Source organism: Oncorhynchus clarkii, chromosome 15, assembly GCF_045791955.1.
Source record: "Oncorhynchus clarkii lewisi isolate Uvic-CL-2024 chromosome 15, UVic_Ocla_1.0, whole genome shotgun sequence".
NCBI lineage: Eukaryota > Metazoa > Chordata > Actinopteri > Salmoniformes > Salmonidae > Oncorhynchus > Oncorhynchus clarkii.
The window spans coordinates 27,735,164-27,759,133 of NC_092161.1; the positions used below are offsets into that span (position 1 = coordinate 27,735,164).

Here is a 23,970-nt window from a genome sequence, read left to right on the forward strand (position 1 = left end):
AGGGAGATGGGGGGAGAGTATTACATGTGTAGGAGGGCAGGCTCATTGTAATAGCTGGAATGGAATAAATGGAAAGTTATCAAACACATCAAACATATGGAAACCACGTTTGATTGTTCCATTTATTCCATTCCAGCCATTACAATGAGCCCGTCCTCCTATGGCTCCCCCACCAGCCTCCTCGGAAGTATACGTAACAGTGTTTCAGTGAAGAACAAACAGGCGTCAAGTCAACAAGAAAAAGAGGACAATCTTTATTTCAAACCAGTAATAAAGTGTGACAATCTCAATTCAAACCCAATGAGCAAAGTTTGGCAGAGAATGGTAGGCAACTACAATGACCAGAATGCAAGGCAAGGGCATGTTGGTTTCCATAGTGCAGTTTCACAGTTGTCTTCTGAAAACCAAGATTAGTACTTGGGTTCGGGTGCCTAATTTTGTCAACTAAACGCTAGACACAAGCACAATAGATGTTTTAGCTGACGTCACGAAAACGATGCGCGCGCTTCAATGGGGCAGTGTGTTGATTCTGGATGGCCAGATAGCTAGCAACAATGACAAGAAGCTACCACGTGGGGAATCGTAGGTAGCTAGTTTTATCTTGTTCTTGATACCATGTCTTGTTTTTGAGGTGCTTAGCCTGAAGTCATGTCTATGCTAATATGGCTCAAATTTGCTAGCCAACTAACAACTGTAACGATCTATTTGAGATAAGTGCTCATTGTGCAAATGTATTGTTTTCGATAAACATTGATGACAAAATGTTATATATTTAGTCTCCAATCTAACACAATCTGTTTTGCCCTATAGTTGCGCACGTGTTGGTTTTGTTTCTAAACTATCAACACTTCTATGAAATCCGCTAAAGAAAAAGTTGAACAGAAACGTAGCAATTGTTATGTAATATAATAGTTTCACTGGGTAACTTAAAGAGAGGGCTGGAGATCATGTTTTTCGTAATACTTATATGACCTTGATCTAACATTTCATTAACATCAGTATGCCATGTATCCATAAGATAAACCGTTGTAGTAGTTGATCTGGCATTGTTCATCAACCGTAGGTCATATCATATACATTGTTTGTCATGCAATGCTTATGTAGGACTAAGAATATAAACAACAGTGTACCCCTTTAAACGCCACATGACCCTTTTATTGCAATGTACTGTCATTAAGTACTGTAAAAACTCCCAACAGGATTTTGTCAGTGCATTGAGTAAACTCACACTGAATTGTATTGTAATCTCAGTGCATTTGTATGCAATCTGATACCATTTCCTTCCCAGAAACATAGCCTACCAGAACTAGAACTAGTGATGGACAACAGGTGGTGAAGATCTTTTAGAGGAGAGCAAAGAGCCACCATTTTGGATCTGATCAGCCATTGTCTTCAAGTGTATAACCATTCCATGTTTGCATCTGAAATGGCACCCTACTCCCTATATAGTGCACTACTTTTGGCCAGGCTGGTCAAAAGTAGTGCACTATATAGGGAATAGGGTGCCATTTCAGATGCACAAACCCATATTGATGTCATTAAGCCTGTCTCCCATTACATTAACCATTGGCCATCTAAAATAGAGAAAAAACGACTTACTGTACAGTGTGTCTATTTAAAACTACAGCAGGGTAAATAAGCCAGACATCCCTTCAACCTTACATTATCCAGATTGTGGGCTCTATGTGATTGTTTGCATCATTTCCACTGTTGTACACTGTTCTATGAATAAGTGTCTGGAGTTACAAACATGAGATTCCATTTGAAAAGCATGAGTATTCATTTTATGGCAAATTTTCCTTCATGGGCACTTCCTCTGCAGTCGACTATGGGGGGGGGGGGGGGGTAGTAGTCAAAAGCTTTGATTTGGGAATTCTAAATTCCAACAGAACAAAGTGTATAAATCAATATCAAATATTTCAGTGCCATTGGACACAGGAAAAATGGGTCACCTTTTTTTTTTACACAAATGCTACCTGATTCAAAGTATGGAATGACCCTGTGTAGTGGTTGTTTAAGAAATGATAATAATACATTTAGCTAAAATGTGGCTTATTTCCTTCTTTTCTTCTCTGCAACACTTATCAATGACTAATCTTTGTAATTCCATTTCCAAAAGGCTAATTTAATAAAGGACATGATTTTTTTAGTGCGTTGCCTAGCGGCTGACCTAACTGACTAATAAGATTCAATAGCAATAAAAAAACAGTCTGCGAAAAGAAAACAGTAGGGCAGGGGGGGAGGGAAAGGATGATAAAGATGAAAAATATATAAAACAACACATTGTTGATATGTGTCTGAGTTCCATGTATGTCACTAGGCCTGTTTCTCCGCCTCCACTACCCTTGGCATTAATCTGCTTTCTTGTCGTCCGGGTTCTTTTCCTGCTCCTCCTCTTCCTCATTCTCTCCGTCCTCCTCGGGGCCCTCCAGCTCCCCGGGGGCCTGCCGAGGCTCGTCCTCCTCGTCGTCCTCTTCCTCCTCGTCGTCCCTCTTCATGAGCTCCATGTCCTCCTGGCCATCGTCCGACTCGGCTGTGCAGATGCCATAGCACATCAGGCTGATCACGCCCAGTGGCAGACCAAACAGGAAACAGCCCAGCACTGGGGAGCTGCGAAACACAGACTGAGAGGAGGGAGGGGTGATCGGGGGAAAAGAAGAAGAGATTGAGAGATTGATAGAGAGAGAAAGAGAGAGGAGGTTTGGCAGTGGTGGACAGAAGGTAGGGTGGAACAGTGGAAAGAGTAAAATATATTTATGCTGTTGGATTCTGGGTTAAACTTGGAACATTGCTATCCTAGAGACATGATACATCTATGTAAGACTATAGTATCTGAGGGGTGATAGACTGTTTTTTTCATCAGAAGTTAATTGTTATCTGTAGGAGCCAGATGGCTTTGGAATGTGCTGGGTAACCGGGAGGCAGTCACATGATTGCTATGGGTGGAGATCTTTGGGTTAGACATCAAGGGGTTTGAGGTCAGGTCAGATCACCTTAAGGGAGAAGGGACGGTTTATTACCCCATCACTTCGTCTTCCTGTCGAACCATAAAAGATGTAAGGATTGGAGAGAAGGAGGAGTGCCTAAATTGGAGTATATATACTTGTGGTGGAAACATGTTTTGTCTAATTCAGCTGTATTGATCCTCTGGGAAGAATTAAACTTGGTTAAGCTTTCATAGCATCCGTTAAGTTTTTTACTCTGATAATTAGATCCTAACAATGCCCGCTATAAGCCCAAAACATATTCAATGCCAAACATATCATTACCTAACATGCACTTTTTACGCTTGCCTGGCTCAGTTTTCCCTTCTAAACCAAGCTAAACGGCCCTCACAGTCACACACACAACCCCAGGAACCTCAAATATGACTGTATAATTTGCCCTCTTTGCTCAGCATTCCCTTATAAACCAACCTAAATTAGCCTCACCTATGGGCACAGATGAGCTCAGGGCACTACTCCAGTGACGCACAATGTCTTCCTCTAAAATATAGATGAGTGGCAGTGAATCATTGGGCCTTAATAGAGCGGGTAGCAGGGGAGACAATGTGCCGAGAGGCAAGACATTCGGTCAAAGGCTGCTGTCATCCAGGAAGGAAAGGAAGAGAAATCCTGCCGACAACGCCAGGGGAAGAAGAGGGATGGTAATTGCCAGGCGTGTGTAATGCTAAAGATGGATGTGCTATGCTAACTCACGCAGCATCATGAGTCATTGGGTCTAATGCGGACCGTTGCTTCCTTGCAATGATGTGTGTTTGTGTGCACTCCGAGGGCAAGGTGATGGCTGCTTGCTCATCTTGTGCACTGTGAGTGACCAAGGCTAGCAGGGGCACTACTCAAAAGAAACAACTGAGTGCTTCACAATAAAAAAAATATGACATTCAGACTAAAAAAATAACGACATCCTTCTTTCCCATTACAGATTTTAGTGAGGCATGCTTGAACCTCACACAAAAAAACAACAATTGTGAAACTTCTATGCAACATTTCAAAATGGTAATTTTAGGCAAAAAAAAAGCAATGATTTCCTTTCCCCCCCCCTCGTTGACCATTTTCCATCAATTTATATTTCCTGCCATATTAGCATTTTTCTAAATCTAATCTATAATTTTCTTTTCCATTTCAGGGCACCTTTAAGGTTTATTCTTGGTTCGGGTATAGTCTACTTTCTGAATAGCATTACGCTACTACATCCCATTTTCATTCATATCACACAGTCAGCCAAATAAACACTAGTCCTCCCTGTTACAAAACCAACTAGCTAGCCTACTGACTTTACTACACTCGCTAAGTCTAGGGGTGCTAGGCCTAGCTATAACCTGATTTGATGTGTGCAGACCGTGATGTATGCATCTGCCCAGGAGACAGCAACCGTACTTGGGTCCAGGGCTAGCTCAGTCTTGACTCCTTTGTCGGCCAGCTCAAACAAGTTATGGATGTTCAAATTAGTGACAAAAAAAGTATAAACACAAAAAAGGAAACTACAAAAAGGCATGCCCAAAAAATAACGATTCAAACCAAAGGCCCAAATGGCCCTCAAACTGCAGCAGCCTCACGGCTATGCAAGCTGCCACACTGACTGATTACCCACACCTGTGCACAATCAACACTTAACAAAACTTCCTGGCAGAGCACAACACCTGACCCAGTTGGTGCTGTCACCTGGGGATGGAGTGTGAAAGTGGTAGTGTAGTGTCTAATTGTACTATAAGAACAGCTCCAACAGTTCAAATAAATATTTATTTTCTATCCTTCCTCATTCCCTTCGCTCTCTTTCCGTCATCTTTTCTCTCTGTCATGGTTGCAACTTTCTTTTTCAATACACCACTCCTCTTCTATTGACGAGTCATCTCCTTGTCATACTGGTAACTATCAGGGGAATAATAGTGGGCCTTAAGACACATACTAGGGATGCACAATATATCGGTGAACATATCGGAATCGACCGATATTAGCTAAAAATGGCAACATTGGTATCGGCCCAAGTCTAGTTTAACCGATGTCAAAGCTGACGTGCATACCTATCTATATAACATCGGTACATGACGTAATGCAAGCATTTCGCTACACTCACATTAACATCTGCTAACCATGTGTATGTGACAAATGACATTTGATTTGATAATGACGCCACGTAAAATGTTGCTATACGTGCAACACAGCATTCCTAAACTAGCCCACAATGTATGATGTGTGGATCGAGCAGTCAACAAGTCAGCAGTCATTTGAAAGAGTAACAACATTTCAGCGAGACAAATCAAAGGCGAAATCCATTAAAGCCAAGATAATGGAATTCATTGTCCTTGACAATCAACTGTTCTTTGTCGTGGGTGATGTTGGCTTTCGCTAACTGGTCGAGCAACGGTACACATTACCAAGTGCGCTATTTTTCAGATGTTGCCCTACCGGAGTTACACAGTAATAGCGTCACTGCTATTAACGTCACCACATACATACTATGGAACTCCGTTTTGGTCTTTGCGTGTCAAAAAAGATACAGTAGCACTGTCAACGCTGTACAAAAAAAGTCAACCTCGGCCACGAACGATGCGTTTAAAATACCGCGTCGGTAATAAAGCATAATTTATTCGACCGCATCTTCTGGAGTAGCTAGATTTAGCTTGGTACCTAGCTAGCATCAATAAAACCAGCCTGAAAACAATGACCAGAAGAACTTGCAGCCATTTCCATTATTCTTAGCAATGATTTAGGAATCCTTGTGAGTAAGTATTAGCTAGCTTGCCACTTGTTGTTCGCCTATTGAAATTGAACTTCAGTTCATGAAAATAACTAGCTAGTCAGCAACTTAACCCTGTTGCCCAAAGCTAACGTTATAATCTGGCTAGTGAGGCTCGACCACACCGGGTTATGTGTTGTGAAGCTAGCCACAATAAGGATTAGTCACAATAGTGGAATTTGCGGTTTGCCTTCAAAATAAAAGAACGTAATTGACAGTAATGCAAATGAATACAAATAGTAGAATATGCCATACTTTCATTTTGCGTGGCTAATCTTTATTGTGGCTAGCTTCACATAGATGCGTTCGCCCACCATTAATCAAATAAGAGCTGTCGTATGAATTAGGGTTATTTTAGATGACACCAAGTATATAGTTAGCTAGCTAACTATAGCTACTGAAACAGATGTTGTGTTATTTGACATGTCAAATAGCAAATACATGCAAATACTCAAACGGCGTTCCATAGAAATCCTGGTTGAGAATGAAACGACTGAAACAACGAAACAGCACAGCAAGTAAGTGAAAGAAATAGGTTTTGTGTGTCCATGTGCGTCCATTTGTGTGTGTTAACTATTTAACTGTACTAGAATGATTAAAATGCCGCTAAAATTGTAAATATCGGTTATCGGCATCAGGTTTTTTGGCAAGGAAAATATTGGATATCGGTATCGGCCAAAAATGTCATATCGGTGCATCACTAACACATACTGTAGCTAGCTACACAGGATATTGTACAGAGGGCTATTTCCCTCCATAGTCTACTTGTTATTCAGAAAATATCATGAGAAATATTATTCAAATGAAAAACGGCAACCAAATGTTGTTTTTTCTTAATTGTTTTGATGGAGACATCACGACAGCATACATTTAACCTATGCTGCATACATGGCTAATTTATCCTCCCTCAATCATCCTGTTTTCCCATTTCCCTGCTATTTGCCTAATGCTGATTGTGCCCAGCCACTCACCATAATGGTGGACTTGGCATCGAAGGCCACTCGTTTGACCCTCTGGAACATGCCGTCTCCTCCCTGGGCCTGAGGGGAAACACACAGACAAAGGATGTGGTGTTAGAGTGGAGCACTGGGGAGACTGGAATGTGAGTGAGAGAGAGAGAGTGAGAGTGTGTGAGAGAGAGAGAGATCAGCCTGCCAGCGCTTCCTCATTAGAGTCTTTGACAGCATAGCAGCCATGAGGTGAGCTGGCTGGGCTGGCACGAGCCTGGGGAACAGAACAGGGTTCTCACTCTCCACTGCTGTTTACTTGGTGGGGTTTTGGTTTGTTTTGCCAGGCAAAAAAAAACCCTGCTGAACGCTCTGGGAAAGATAAGGACTTCCGGTGTGTTTGGATTACAGTTTAATTAATCTGTGACTTTATAATAAACAAGAGGGGGAAAGGATGTCACTTTTTCCAGTTGCCATTTAGTGGATTCAATGATGTATAGAAACCCCTGATTGCTGATGCTATGTATTGGCCATTGAGAGGCCATATTGGCACAACCCAGTAGGAGCAGTCCTCCATAGGAATTAATGGAATCCTATAGTATTTAAATTACATGTTTCAACGACAAAATTACATGTCTTTAAGTATTTGGTTGTTGTAGTGGGGATAGTTATATAAGTTCTCTCTAAAGGAATTAAAACATATATTTTCATTTTTTATATGTATGTTTAGCTCAAATAATATAATTTAAAAGTATGCATTAAGATGTCTAATAGAATGAATAGGGGAAAAAATGTATAAATGCATTTCTATAGCTTCCAAACATTTGTATTTTTTTTACAACGGTGGGGGGGTGCCAAGATGGAGGCACGGTGGCTTCAACACAGGGCCCCCCACTGATACTGGAATATATTATATGCCAAATACTGACACTGTAAATAAATATTTAGGAGCCAGAGTAATGGCAGAAAGGCTACGTAGAAGAAAAACGATGTAACATAAATGTCAATCTCAATAAAGGATATTGCCAAAGTGTCCATCCAGTCTCATTGGAATTCCCTGGATAAATAAAGACTAAACAAACCCTGGACAGCTGCACAAACAATTTGAGCTTTTTGTTGCAGTTAGAATGGTCAAATAAATAGGGGAAGGGAAAAGAAAACCAGCTGTAGCCAAAATGGCGGAGGGGAGTCAGAGAAGAGTGGAGTTATGGACCTGAGCGGAGCCGTCTAGAACACTGTTGATGAAGTGAACCAGCTGCTCCAGGGTCTCCACGGGCTCGCTGGGCAGGAAGTACTGCTCATTAGACGTGTTGAGGATGATGATGGACGGCACCGACACCTCTCTGTGGGGGAGAGAGAAAGAGGAGATTATCACTCTAAAAAAGGTCACAGAGATATGGCAGATAACCAATTCAGAAGATAAACTATGCAGCAAAATGTCAATCTCAATAAAGGATGATTGCAATCGTTCGACTGCAATCATTTTAGCAGTGGAAGGATTGAGGTACAGGCAGGTGGGAGAAATAGATTGGAGGGTTGGAGCAGGGATTGAACCCCAGTCTATGGTGAGGAGAGCAGTATATGCCTTTAAGCCTGGAGCATTAGCACTAGACCACGGACTCGGCGATGTACACTGCAATCTATGCTCACATGTCCCAATTTGACCCCTAGGTTTTCAGATTTGACCTCCAACACCTATTTCGAGACACTGGAATGTAAAAGTTTTATATTTTTCTATACTGCAGAATATCCCTCTACCCATATCATATATGGCCAGGAGTTTTTCTGACCATGTGAGCTGACCTGAGAAAACTCTTATTAGAGTTTATTAGAAAACTCTTATTACATGCGCCGAATACAACAGGTGACTGTGATTACAGGGCTACAGTAGGCAGGAGGCCTTTGGCCAGTGGGAGGTCAGGGGTGAGCGCTCTCTATTTTAAGCACACTCACTACCTCTATCAAATCAAAATCCCATTTTGTTTGTCACATGCGCCAAATACAACAGGTGTACAGTCGTGGCCAAAAGTTGAGAATGACACAAATATTAATTTTCACAAAGTTTGCTGCTTCAGTGTCTTTACATATTTTTGTCAGATGTTACTATGGAATACTGAAGTATAATTACAAGCATTTCATAAGTGCCAAAGGCTTTTATTGACAATTACATGAAGTTGATGCAAAGAGTCAATATTTGCCGTGTTGACCCTTCTTTTTCAAGACCTCTGCAATCCGCCCTGGCATGCTGTCAATTAACTTCTGTGCCACATTCTGACTGATGGCAGCCCATTCTTGTATAATCAATGCTTGGAGTTTGTCAGAATTTGTGGGTTTTTGTTTGTCCACCCACCTCTTGAGGATTGACCACAAGTTCTCAATGGGATTAAGGTCTGGGGAGTTTCCTGGCCATGGACCCAAAAATATTGATGTTTTGTTCCCCGAGCCACTTAGTTATCACTTTTGCCTTATGGCAAGGTGCTCCATGATGCTGGAAAAGGCATTGTTTGTCACCAAACTGTTCCTGGATGGTTGGGAGAAGATGCTCTCGGAGGATGTGTTGGTACCATTCTTTATTCATGGCTGTGTTCTTAGGAAAAATTGTGAGTGAGCCCACTCCCTTGGCTGAGAAGCAACCCCACAAATGAATGGTCTCAGGATGCATGACAAAGGACTGATGGTAGCGCTCACCTTGTCTTCTCCGGACTAGCTTTTTCCGGATGCCCCAAACAATCGGAAAGGGGACTCATCAGAGAAAATGACTTTACCCAAGTCCTCAGCAGTACCTTTTGCAGAATATTAGTCTATTCCTGATATTTTTCCTGGAGAGAAGTGGCTTCTTTGCTGCCCTTCTTGACACCATCCTCCAAAAGTCTTCGCCTCACTGTGCATGCAGATGCACTCACACCTGCCTGCTGCCATTCCTGAGCAAGCTCTGTACTGGTGGTGCCCCGATCCCGCAGCTGAATCAACTTTAGGAGACAGTCCTGGCGCCTGCTGGACTTTCTTGGGTGCCCTGAAGCCTTCTTCACAACAATTGAACCGCTCTTCTTGAAGTTCTTGATGATCCGATAAATGGTTGATTTAGGTGCAATCTTACTTGCAGCAATATCCTTGCCTGTGAAGCCCTTTTTGTGCAAAGCATGATGACGACGGCACATGTTTCCTTGCAGGCAACCATGGTTGACAGAGGAAGACCAATGATTCCAAGCACCACCCTCCTTTTGAAGCTTTCAGTCTGTTATTCGAACTCAATCAGCATGACAGAGTGATCTCCAGCCTTGTCCTCGTCAACACTCACACCTGTGTTAACTTCTTAGGGCTGCAATCCCGTTAACGGGATTGATATGACAACAGCCAGTGAAAGTGCAGAGCGCCAAATTCAAACAACAGAAATCTCATAATTAAAATTCCTCAAACATACATGTATCTTATACCATTTTAAAGGTAATCTTGAGAGAATCACTGACATGATGACAGCTGGTCCTTTTGTGGCAGGGCTGAAATGCAGTGGAAATGATTTTGGGGGTTTCAGTTCATTTGCATGGCAAAGAGGGACTTTGCAATTAATTGCAATTCATCTGATCACTCTTCATAACATTCTGGAGTATATCGAAATTGCCATCAGACAAATTGAGGAAGCAGTCTTTGTGAAAATGTATATTTGTGACATTCTCAAAACCTTTGGCCATGACTGTAGACCTTAACGTGAAATGCTTACTTGCAACAATGCAGTTTTAAGAAAATAGAGTTAAGAAAATAATTACTAACTAAAGTAAAACATTTAATACGAGAAGTAACACAAAATAACTATAATGCGACTATGTACACGGGGTACGGGTACAGAGTCAATGTGCGGGGGTACAGGTTAGTCAAGGTAATTTGTACATGTAGGTATGGGTAAAGTGACTATGGATAGACAAACAGCGAGTAGCAGCAGTGTAAAAACAAATTGTTCAGCAGTCTTATGTTTTGGGGGTAGAAGCTGTTAAGGAGCCTTTTGGACCTAGACCTGTCGCTCCGGTACCGCTTGCCGTGCAGTAGCAGAGAAAACAGTCTATGACTTCAGTGACTGGAGTCTTTGACAATTCTTTGGGCCTTCCTCTGACACCGCCTAGTATATTGGTCCTGGATGGCAGGAAGCTTGGCCCCAGTGATGTACTGGGCCGTATGCAATACCCTCTGTAGTGCCTTGCGGTTTGAGGCAGATCAGTTGCCATACCAGGCAGTGATGCAACCAGATGCTCTCGATGGTGCAGCTGTAGAACTTTTTGAGAATCTGGGGACCCATGCCAAATCTTTTCATTCTCCTGAGGGGGAAAAGGCATTGTCGTGCCCTCTTCACTACTTTCTTGGTGTGTTTGGACCATGACAGTGTGTTGGTGATGTGGACACCAAGGAATTTGAAGCTCTCGATCCGCTCCACTACAGCCCCGTCGATCTGAATGGGGGGCGTGTTCGGCCCTCCTTTTCCTGTAGTCCACAATCATCTGCTTTGTCTTGCTCGTGTTGAGGGAGAGGTTGTTGTCCTTGCACCACACTGCCAGGTCTCTGACCTCCTCCCTATAGGCTGTCTCATTGTTGTCGGTGGTCAGGCCTACCACCGTTATGTCGTCAACAAACTTAATGATGGTGTTGGAGTCGTGCTTGGCCACCCAGTAGTGGGTGAATAGGGAGTACAGGAGGGGACTGAGCACACATCCCTGATGGGCCCCCGTGTTGAGGATCAGTGTGGCAGATGTGTTGTTGCCTATCCTTACCACCTAGGGTCGGCCCGCCAGGAAATGCAGGATCCAGTTGCAGAGGGATGTGTTTAGTCCAACGGTCCTTAGCTTAGTGATGAGCTTTGTGGGCACGATGGTGTTGAACGCATATCAACCATGATGCCAATTAAATAGTAGATTATAGTGTAAAAAGCACAAGAAACAAAAATAACAAAGAAGCTTTATAGTCAAGATGGGATACACAGCTCTTTTCTTTTCGATGCGGCTCGACTTTTCCTGAGGGCATTGGTATTTGGTATGGATGAAAGGCAATGCGATGCAGAGTTTTTGGAGTGTCATCTTGATCTTTATGCAAACAGTGTGCGACTCTGGCGGCATCATGGGGCCACAGTTAAAGGAACCTTTACAAATTAGAGCTGACAACTGAATCAGAGGGAGTCCGGCACTGTGTGGCCACACAGCTGAGGTGACATATACAGTGTCACACAGACACAGTGTAACCCAGAAGATCAGACACAACTGCACAGCTCAACTGAGAGAAGGCACACATATAGATACAATGTACACGTGCGTGCACACACACACACACACAAACAAACACACAACTACACAGACCAGCTGAGATAAAGCAGGTTGGGCATCACTGTGCACACCGCAGCTGAGCTTAGGCACACAAGCTGCGCACACACACTAGCTTTGTAGACAGCCCTCCACTACTCCACCATTAGGCTGAGATCTGGAGCTGTGCATGCACACACACACACAAACCCCCCCCCATCCACAAACCCTACGTGAGTACTCCATCTGACATTCAGCCGAGAACCAACAGATGGCAGACATTTTGAATCAACATGGATTAGCCCATTCACCTTTCAGAGAGCAGACTGCTGGGTCTTTTCAGCAGCACTTCCACTCTCACTCTGCCTGCTTTGCGCATGCATATTGCAGAATGGCTCTCAGTCATAGCAACGGCCATTACGGAGAGTGTGAGAGTCGCCATGGCTCTGGCTCCTCCAGTTTCCACCCAAACACAATGCAATACTCAAACAGACGGGCAGAAACACTAAAACCAGCCTCAGACGTTAAATTATATGGGACTAGGGAGTGTGCGTGCTTGCATGCGCGCACATGTCTGTGTGTGTGCACGTGTGTGTGTCTGCCAGATATGACTGGGTGCTTCTCGCTGCCAGAGAAGGAGCCCAGTAATCTGTGTGATGAAGGAGGGGAGGATAAAAGGCCATCAGATTTATTTCCCTGGCCTTCCTAAGGGAGCGGGATTAGTGGCCATTGACAGGCCGGGATTTTATTCCTCAAAGGAGGCCAATTAATCCTGGGCAAACTCAGTCCGGGGCCGTCCAAAAGAATCACAGAGGACACACACACACACACACACAAGAAACCACATATATACACAAGCATGCAAACAATTGTGTAATCACTACCCACCCTATACACATTTTAATATGTATGTCTATTATAATCCCCCATCACAGTGTCAGCATTACACACAGACACACAGTGTACTTCGATCACAGACATATTCACAGTAACACATTTGCTGTCATCACAAACACACTCTGTAAGCCCCTGGTGTGATTAAAAGAGCATGTTTACTGTAATCTCACTCACACAAACAATAACATTCCGAGGTATTTAACCCCCCCTCCACATACACTAGGGTTGTCATGATGCTAATATCGCAATTCATCCAAAATACCGTGTTAAGGAAACAAAACATGAAGCAGACTTGTTTTTGGGGGAAAATAGTCATAATGTTGAAAAAAAAAAAATATTTTATAGAAAGTCATTTTTTCAAGGACCATCGGTCTGCTCCGTGTTTTCTTTTTTTGCCATGGAAAATCTGGTATCATGACAACCCTAACCACACACACGCTTTGGTCACGCTCATATTAAAAAAGACAAACCAGGTGAATCCAAACGAAAGCTATGATCCCTTATTGATGTCACCACATTAGTCAGTGTAGATAAAGGGGAGGAAACAGGTTAAAGAAGGATTTTAAAGCCTTGAGACAATTGAGGCATGGATTGTGTATGTCTGCCATTCAGAGGGTGAATGGCCAAGTGCCTTTGAACTGGGTATGACAGTAGGTGCCAGGCACACCGTTTTGTGTCAAGAACTGCAACACTGCTGTGTTTTTGACCGTTTTCTGTGTATATCAAGAATGGTTCAGCACCTAAAGGACATCCAGCCAACTTGGCTGGATTGACTCCAAGCATTGGAGTCAACATGGGCCAGCATCCCTGTGAAAAGCATTTAATACCTTGTATAGTCTACGCCCCGATGAATTGAGGCTGTTCTGAGGGCAAAGGGGGATGCAGCTCAATATTAGGATGGTGTTCCTAATGTTTGGTATACTCTGTGTATTATGTATGTATGCATACATCACACACACACACACACACACACACACACACACACACACACACACACACACACACACACACACACACACACACACACACACACACACAGTCCTGTGCCCCCGCTGCCCCGCTGTGATCCTGCTGGCCCTGCCAGGCTTGGCGGTCCGGGCTAATTAACAGTGTGGTGGTGTCAGAACAGCAGCAGCACAGGCCTCTCAGAGCATGACACCACACCACGCAGCAGCGAGCCCTGTCACGCAGCTCCATACTGGGGCTTACTGCATCATTAGCACAGCTCTCCCTCCGACAGCCATTAAAGCACAGGCCCAATAAGACTCTAATCCACCAGCTTCATAGGACTCGTGTATTCTCCCCTTCTCCACGGCGGTATCTATACAAGGTAAACCTGGCAGGGAGCTAGCATTAGTGATGGGGAAAAAAAGTTAAAGGATACAGTTACATATCGGGATGTTTTTTTTGTTTTACAATATACAGTGGGGGAAAAAAGTATTTAGTCAGCCACCAATTGTGCAAGTTCTCCCACTTAAAAAGATGAGAGAGGCCTGTAATTTTCATCATACGTACACTTCAACTATGACAGACAAAATTAGGGAAAAAAAATCCAGAAAATCACATTGTGGGATTTTTTATGAATTTATTTGCAAATTATGGTGGAAAATAAGTATTTGGTCACCTACAAACAAGCAAGATTTCTGGCTCTCACAGACCTGTAGGTATTCTTTAAGAGGCTCTTCTGTCCTCCACTCGTTACCTGTATTAATGGCACCTGTTTGAACTTGTTGTCAGTATAAAAGACACCTGTCCACAACCTCAAACAGTCACACTCCAATCTCCACTATGGCCAAGAACAATGAGCTGTCAAAGGACACCAGAAACAAAATTGTAGACCTGCACCAGGCTGGGAAGACTGAATCTGCAATAAGTAAGCAGCTTGGTTTGAAGAAATCAACTGTGGGAGCAATTATTAGGAAATGGAAGACATACAAGACCACTGATAATCTCCCTCGATCTGGGGCTCCACGCAAGATCTCACCCCGTGGGGTCAAAATGATCACAAGAACGGTGAGCAAAAATCCCAGAACCACACGGGGGGGACCTAGTGAATGACCTGCAGAGAGCTGGGACCAAAGTAACAAAGCCTACCATCAGTAACACACTACGCCGCCAGGGACTCAAATCCTGCAGTGCCAGACGTGTCCCCCTGCTTAAGCCAGTACATGTCCAGGCCCGTCTGAAGTTTGCTAGAGAGCATTTGGATGATCCAGAAGAAGATTGGGAGAATGTCATATGGTCAGATGAAACCAAAATATAACTTTTTGGTAAAAACTCAACTCGTCGTGTTTGGAGGACAAAGAATGCTGAGTTGCATCCAAAGAACACCATACCTACTGTGAAGCATGGGGGTGGAAACATCATGCTTTGGGGCTGTTTTTCTGCAAAGGGACCAGGACGACTGATCCGTGTAAAGGAAAGAATGAATGGGGCCATGTATCGTGAGATTTTGAGTGAAAACCTCCTTCCATCAGCAAGGGCATTGAAGATGAAACGTGGCTGGGTCTTTCAGCATGACAATGATCCAAAACACACCGCCCGGGCAACGAAGGAGTGGCTTTGTAAGAAGCATTTCAAGGTCCTGGAGTGGCCTAGCCAGTCTCCAGATCTCAACCCCATAGAAAATCTTTGGCGGGAGTTGAAAGTCCGTGTTGCCCAGCAACAGCCCCAAAACATCACTGCTCTAGAGGAGATCTGCATGGAGGAATGGGCCAAAATACCAGCAACAGTGTGTGAAAACCTTGTGAAGACTTACAGAAAACGTTTGACCGCTGTCATTGCCAACAAAGGGTATATAACAAAGTATTGAGATAAACTTTTGTTATTGACCAAATACTTATTTTCCACCATAATTTGCAAATAAATTCATTAAAAATCCTACAATGTTTCTCATTTTGTCTGTCATAGTTGAAGTTTACCTATGATGAAAATTACAGGCCTCTCATCTTTTTAAGTGGGAGAACTTGCACAATTGGTGGCTGACTAAATACTTTTTTTGCCCCACTGTATTGTATCGTTTTGACAATGTCGCAATATTATTGCTCTAGTTGGCTGTACCTGCACCAAAACGGCAGTATTTTTCCTTCATAGCTTGTTCTCGATCTTCTTTTTAAATAGGGAGCCATTTTGTTTTTAGCACTTTTATTTCCCTGACTGATCAAAACTCATTCTCTCCCTCTGCAGCAGACATATGGTAAGCAATATGTTTGGAACATTGAATCGCACTAAAATCACAGTATCAAATCGCAATACATAGAGAATCGCAATACATATCGTATCAACACCTATGTCTCATGGTAATTCTGGCAATTCCCAGCCCACTAAAAGCAAATGACGGTCAGTCCCGGGTAATTGACGGATCCAACAGAGTGCATTTTAATAGCGGAGGCCGACTTTAAATTGCGGTTTTATGGAGTCTGACAGTGTGAGGTTACTGCGGTAGCCTAGGAAACCTGGGAAGGGAGTAGGGGGAAGAGAGGATGAGGCAGTAGAAGGGAGGAGGAAGAGACAGGAAGGTGGTGGTAGAAGAAACGGGTGGTAGAGGAGAGGAAGTACAGAAGAGGAGGTAAAGAAGCCTGAGAGATGGAGGAGAAAAAGGAGGAGACGCTCACCCCATAATGAGGCTGTTGATGTAGTCGTTTCCATCCATGTGGCCAAACTGGAAGTCTCTGGGGAGATGGAACAAGACGAGCAACAAAGTGAGACACAACATGCATAAAAACAAGCTCATTTTTGAGAAACAACTCATCATAAGACCAACAAAATGAAAGGAGACCAACTCATATAAGCATTGCTATCCTAACAAGAGTTATAACACAAGTTTCCTATGAAGACTGAACCAAGGACTCCCTTCTCTCTCCAATAGCAAAATAACACAAAATTCCCAAATTCCCATTTCAAAAAAGTATCGGATGATTTACCTAAAAACGGTAAGGCAGAGGAAGGAAGAATTCCATTTGTATCTCATTGTGTTGTTTTGTGTTGGCGCCTGTGTGATGCATTGTGGGAAGAAAGCAAGCGATAGGGATGGAAGGGGTCTGCAGCAGAAGTCGAGGGAACTGGGAAGAACCCAGTCATTTGCACTGAGAGACGGATTATGGCCGCCTCAACATATATATTACATTCATATTAAATCATGGTTCCATCTGGAACACCTGTCCCCTGGGTGCCAAACAATACAGCCAGTGCCAATATCAATGACATGTTTATGAAGACACTCCACTATTATTAAACCCAATCTAATCTGGTTAGGCTGAAGCTCAGTCAGATAATATTGGGCTAAAGACTGAGGAAGGAAGTGAGGCTTGTTGAATTCTTATTCTAAGATACCAAGCCATTGTGAGACATCACTCTTACCTAAGAGGAAGCTAGTTTATGGACTTCAATGAATGAATTCAGTGTGTGTTCGTGTGTGTGTGCATATATATGCCTGTGTGTGTGTACATGTGAGAGACTTTTGGAAGAATATATTATACACATTTTATGTGGTGAGCGTGTCTATAAATGTCAGTTCATCATAGCAATCACCATAGCTCTCCCTACTCAACCGCATAAATATTGCTGTCTCCCTCCCGTTCCCCCTGTCTTCACCTCCCTCTACCTCCCTCCCACTCTCTTTTCAACTCCCTGCTGTGCAACAGACCCACAACGCTAACTCACAATCACTCAAATACACATACCCCCAACCCATAGCACACAGACACACACACCTAGCCAGCACCCAAACACACACAGAGAGAATAACACACAACACACACACAGACACGTCTCCTTGGGTAGTCTCCTCTCAGAGATTGCATTTATCGCTCTGTCACACTGTTGCGGATGGAGGGCGAGCTGAATGCCACAGTATTCATTACCGCCCTCACACACCGCTTCACTCATCCAAATGACATCTATCTGCATCAGTCGCCTGCCCTCCGTGTCTGCCTCAGTCTCCGTGTCTGCCTCAGTCTCCGTGTCTGCCCACCAAAAGGGGCACTAACAAGGGGGGTGTGACGTAATTACAACGAGCCATCTAGCATTTAGGTTGTGTCAAAACACTGGGCTATAATCTAACTGTGAATCAGGAGAGTGTGATGACTTCAAAAACAAGGCGCGATAGCGTGGCAGATAGTCTAACTGATGATAGGGATCTGTGAAATTCAATCAGCTCTAATGTGGCTGCCTGGAGAGGAGAAGAAACACTTTGATCATAGAGATTTTAGATAATACGTCTTCATTTAGCTAGAGGGCCAGCACCGGTGAATTAACTAGTAAAGAGAAAGAGCAATATGGAGTGTGTGCCAAGTATGGTGAGATTCTGTACATTGACACTAATATGTAGGACTATGTATGGGACGAGGGTCTGTACTGCAGTGAATGCATTTGATGTGTGTGTTCTTACGCATCAGCCTTATGAATCCCATTTCGAGTTTGTCGCGAGGTAGATCACTTCTTAATTAAAGCTAAATGAATCCATTGCACGCACCATTCTGTAATGTAGTGTTCCATTCCCACTGGTGATGGTTTAATAAGGTATTCTTACAGGAGAACAAAGTCTCGTGAGGTAATACGTTCCTCCAACTGTGCAGCGACTGACAGCTCCAGAGGAGCGCCTATTTTTGGTAAGCCTGACATTTTGCATAATTACCTCCCCACTGATACTGAATGAAACCAGACATGTCCTCAAAGAAGTACAGCTGGTTAGGCTGTCTCCCCACAGCGATCCCTTGTAATAAGTGTGTGTGTGTGTGTGTGTGTGTGTGTGTGTGTACACTTGTTCTTCTAACCTCGTGGGGACCTGAAATCTCCAAATGTTCCCACAAGGATAGTAAAACAAGGACCATGAAGACAAAGACTATTTTAAGTTTAGGGTTAAAATTAGGGGTTAGATTTAGGATTAGAGTTAGGGGTTAAGATTAGGGATTAGAGAAAATAGGATTTTGAATGGAAATACATTTAAGGTCGGTCACAAGGACAGAAAAACGAAAGTTTGTGTGCGTGTGGTTATGAATATATGAATGGTCCATCTCCATCCAAACACGTACCTGTTAAAATGCTCCCTGTATTCCTTTGCCACTCTCTGAATCAGAGTCTTTAATCTAACAGACAAATCAAAGAAAGAGGGAAAGGTACCACATTAGTTCACATCAGTCCACATCGTGACGCTCTTCCCACATGCATCAATTTGTGGGCAATCCAAACAATAAATGCAGCGCTTATCTTTAGTTGAAAAAGCTGGGCGTTTTTTAAATGCCGCCGCAGCGGTTTCCATGGAAGCGTGCGATTGTAATTTGTCTAGCAGCACTAGGCTTTAATTTCACAATGTTCTTTTGTACCTGCCGCTTTCCTCTGTCGGGTCCTTCTCGTCGATGACTGCAATCGCCACCAATTTGCCTGTAGAGGGAGAGAGGGATTACAAATCACACTCACAAACAGACAGCAGAAGAGAAGGCGGGAGGACAATAGCCTGAAGATAAAAGGCTTTGGGGGAGATATAGCACATCACTACAGAAGCAGCTAAAACAAAGAAAGCACCAACCAAGGTTTCTATTAATTTGTCATTCTGCATTTGGTGACTTCTTGGTGGTTCTAGAACCAGTGGGCGGAGGCTATTCAGGTGCAGTAGAAGGGGAAGAGGCCCATCAGAAAAAGACAAATGGATAAAACAACTGCCATACAACTTAAGATGGGTGTACATGTATTGTTCAGTGTTCAGGCTTGTGGACTGATGCAGGAAGGAAGCACTTAGTTGGAAATGGTAAGAACTACTCCGCCCTCTGCTGGCGTGTCATATAGCATTACATGACAAAGCCTTGGTTGAGGTTATTATGTTGAATGTACTGATAGGATGCAATACGGGGGGTGGCCCAATCCCAAATCGACCCCTTGACTCTGTGCACTTGTGGAGATCTGAGAGACTGATTGGTGTAAGCAATAGGGTAAAACGTTGGAGTTGGAGCTATTACCAAATTGCTTACACCTGTCAAATCCACCCAGATAGCCACAAGTGCACAAAATTATGGAAAAGGCCTATACTGTTCTTGTCAGTAGGTTGGTAGAGTACAGAATGTATACTGTACCTGTCTCTCCCAGTTCATACAGGGTGAAGCCATCGATCTGCAGGTAGCTCTGAAATCGTTCTTTGTTAACCCAGGAAGACAAGCCACCGTCCACGTACTCTGCAATTACAGAGAATAACAAGACAACAGAGAAATGTCAAGCATTGATGATCAATTGAGAAAACAACAGTTTACAGAGAATGGTTCAATTGAGTATCGACGCGTGGTTGGGAAGTAGAAGGTCAGACTAATTACTTACTTACTACCTGTTGATATTCGCTATGTGAGGAAGACAAGCTCGCATGCACGCACACAGTTTCCCACCCATCTAGACACTACAAAGAGGGCCACACACAGTGGAGTTGTGGCTGGACCATCGACACCACCTCTACTCAAGCTAGTCCTATACTGCATCATCATCCAGCTGTGGAGGACCTCCTCTCATGAACTGGCAGCTCCCTGAATTATTATTCTATATATATATATATATATATATATATATATATATATTTTTTTTTTTTTTTTTTTACAGATTTTGTATGAAAATCGCAATATAAAATAAATATATATTATTATTATGTAAGGATGTGCTATTGGACCAGTGATCTGCCAGATATTTGTCTATAGGTGAAGTGGTCTGGTAGGATATATTTCAGAACTGCTGCTTACTATAGACTTTTGTAGTATACTGCAGAATACTATACTGCACACTGTTATAACACTTGATTACATAATGTTTACTTTAGTATTTTTAGATCGATTGGACTGCTAGATAGCAGAAAAGCTATCTGCTAGCGGTGTCGATGCTGTTCTGATTTAAACGTGCTGTCTCTGGGGAGCTCATGCCGTGGATTTCCTCGGAGGTTCCCACTCGATCGTGTAGTGCTTACTATAGAATTTTGAAATATACTGTAGAATACCATACTCCACACTGTAGTCTCTTGATTGATTTGATTATTTAAAAACACAAATACAAGCACAAAAGTAGATACAATGCATTAAGACATTTGTTGAGAAAAATACTAAATAAGTTTAAAATGTAGGGATGCACGATATAAATTGGTAAGCATATCGGAATCGGACGGTATTAGCTAAAAATGCCAAACAACGGCATCGGCTCTATGTATAGTTTAACGGCCGATGTGCAAAACCGATGTCAAAGCTGACGTGTATACCTGTATAACGTAGGTAGATGATGTAATGACGCCACAGAAAATACAGCGCTACACTTACAACACAGCATTCCTAACCTAGTCCACAATGTCTGCTGTGTGGATCTGTTTTGAAGTTTCAAAGGAAGACAACAAAAAGGCCCGTATGAGGGCGGCAGGTAGCCTAGTGGTTAGAGCGTTGGGCCAGTAACCGAAAGGTTGCTCGATCGAATCCCCGAGCTGACAAGGTAAAAAGCTGTATTTCTGCACCTGAACAAGGCAGTGTTCCTAGGGCGTCATTGTAAATAAGAATGTCTTTACTGACTTGCCTAGTTAAATAAAGGTTCAAATAAAAACGTTTGTGCTGCTATTATTTCCCGAGGGGGGAAAGTGAAATCTTTCAATACCACAAACCTAATTACTCATTTGAAAGTGCAACACCCCCAGACATTCAGCGACTACTTAGAACAAAAGCAGAGGAAAACTAAACGCACACTTCCAACCACTAAACAAGTTCAATTCGAGCAGCCACTTGAAAGAGTAAGAAAATTTCAGCGAGACAATTCAAAGGTTGAAATCCATTAACGCCAAGATAATGGAATTCATTGCCCTTGACAATCAACCCTTCTCTAACGTGGATGATGTTGGCTTTCGCCGACTGATCGAGCACATCGAGCCCCGGTACACACTACCAAGTAGGCGCTTTCCTCCCCAGATGTGCCCAACCGGAGTTACACAGTATTGTTGAAACGCACATACATGAGCTACTTGCTATGGGCGTCACTACTTTTAGCTTCACGACTGACATTCGGACCAGCGATGTCAGCCCCATGGGTATGCAGAGTCTGGGTCAACGAGGGTTTCGTACTGAGGAAAGCCGTATTGCAAACTCAAGAAAGTGCTGGTTGTCATATCGCTGCTGCCATTTCAATGGCATTTGAGAACATGTTTGAAACTTGGAAAATCCTCAAGAACAAAGTACACACTGTGCTACGTGATAATGCACGTAACATGACAAAGGATTTGGAAGAATGTGGAGTCGCCAGTTTGCCATGCATGGCACACACGCTGCAACTGGATGTGAATGAAGGTGATTTGGCCCAACGCAGCATATCTGACACAGTGGCAACAGGTAGGAAGATAGTGGGTCATGTTAAACACTCACAGCTGGCATACAGCCGCCTGCAAGCAACACTGGAGCAGCTTGGAGTGAAAACAAAAAGCTTAAGCAAGACATTTCCACCAGATGGAACAGTACTTTTTACATGATGGAGAGCCATTTCCCCATCCTAGCTAAAGCTGTGTGCAAGTATCTTGGTGCTCCCTGTACTAGTGTGGACAGTGAGTGTCTTTTCAGCGCAGCTTCAAACATTGTAGACAAAAACATAAACAGACTCTCTTGTGACAAAGCCGAGCAGGTGAAGAAAAACCACCCCCAAATGTGTCTTTTCTTGTGTTTATTCATGGCTGGTATAGGTCAACATTTTCATTTAATTTAAAACAAAGCATTTTTGTTATTGTTTATTATTTGTATTTCCTAAATGAAAGATGTGTTGTACTGATGTGTTGTAAATTTGCTCACATTTTACTAGTCAAGTCAGTTGAGCACATTTGAAAAGTTTAAGTTGTGCCATTTATAGCAGTTTATGACATAACCTAGAGACAGTCATTTTTCAAGGAGCTAAAGCTAAAATGATTAACTGCATTTTAGTTTAAACCAATATTTATTTCAAAGCATTTTTAAGTTTCTCCATACGGTCAAGATTGGATAGAAAGCAGAGCCACCAACAACTTAACCATCTTTGTAATATGTGTCATGAATATCTGTTGTGTGATAAAACACATTCATGGATTTGTCATTTACAAGTTATTAAACAATCTGTTACTAACTGAACAAATGAAACTTTGTTTAAACTATTTAACTGTACTGGAATGCTTAAAAGGCCACTATCGGTATAGGGCAAAAATGTCATTGTCACGTGTACTCCCTCTCCGGCCTCTAAGTCACCAGGCTGCTCATTATGGCGTACACCTGTCACCATTGTTACGCACACCTGCGCATCATCAGACTCACCTAGACTCCATCACTTCCCTGATTACCTTCCCTATATATATGGCACTCCCTTTGGTTCCTTCCCCAGGCGTTATTGTTATTCATGTCTGTGCGTTGTTTCTTGTTTTGTATTATGTTGCGTTCAAAATTGAAACACTCACTCCCCGAACTTGCTTCCTGACTCTCAGCACACATCGTTACAGTCATATTGGTGCATCCCTATTAAAATGTATTTCCATTGTTTTCCTAGTTCACATTTACACCTAAACCCACATGGAGAAATGTTAAAGCCAGTGCAAGAATATCCTTTTGTTTACAGTGGGTTTGTTGGGAGAGGCTTTGCTGGTTTGAGGTCCAGGCAGTTTATTGGCAGCGCCCTCCAATCAGTTGACTGTCTAAATAAAGTAATATGCGTTTCTAAAATATCAATTGTTTATGTAAATGCAGTGGTTAACTGTTTATTTTCTACCATCAGAAGTGCAGTACTGTTTGTCACTGTTTTTGGTCATCTGAAAGCACTGTTGTATCTCAGAAAGCCATCTAGGTGGAAGTATCAGATCTAAGAAGTCACTTTGGTGTACTCTTAATGCATGTTGTGTGTCAAATAAGCACACCTAATTCTCTAAGCTTTACAGTAAATGTTCTTGCAATTCTATACATTTAGCCATGTCTAATGTGTATTCATATGATATTTGAGGGGGGCCACTGCGCTAAGCCAGCACTTCAACTTAATCAGCCCTGTAGTCTACAACCTGGTCAAGTTAATAAACTTGGCTTGTTCTTTATATCTGACTCTGAAATGTTTACCTATAAATGGGCCTAGAACCTAAAGTTTATATGTTACAATTGTAATACAAA

The 23,970-nt window shown here is 42.8% G+C and overlaps 1 protein-coding gene across 2 annotated transcripts in view; it reads right to left on the minus strand.

The window, feature by feature from the left end:
- Positions 1-230: 230 nt before the first annotated feature.
- The window catches only part of LOC139367136 (protein disulfide-isomerase TMX3-like), a 62,012-nt gene continuing 38,272 nt past the window's right edge, over positions 231-23,970 (minus strand). For both annotated transcript variants that reach the window (XM_071105201.1, XM_071105202.1), the window contains exons 10-16: positions 19,930-20,028; positions 19,186-19,243; positions 18,895-18,948; positions 16,477-16,533; positions 7,900-8,029; positions 6,711-6,779; positions 231-2,624 (exon numbers count right to left, since the gene is read on the minus strand). In XM_071105201.1, coding sequence (XP_070961302.1) covers positions 2,352-2,624; positions 6,711-6,779; positions 7,900-8,029; positions 16,477-16,533; positions 18,895-18,948; positions 19,186-19,243; positions 19,930-20,028 — 740 coding nt within the window. In that variant the 3' untranslated portion in view covers positions 231-2,351. The remainder of the gene's footprint in view (positions 2,625-6,710; positions 6,780-7,899; positions 8,030-16,476; positions 16,534-18,894; positions 18,949-19,185; positions 19,244-19,929; positions 20,029-23,970) is intronic.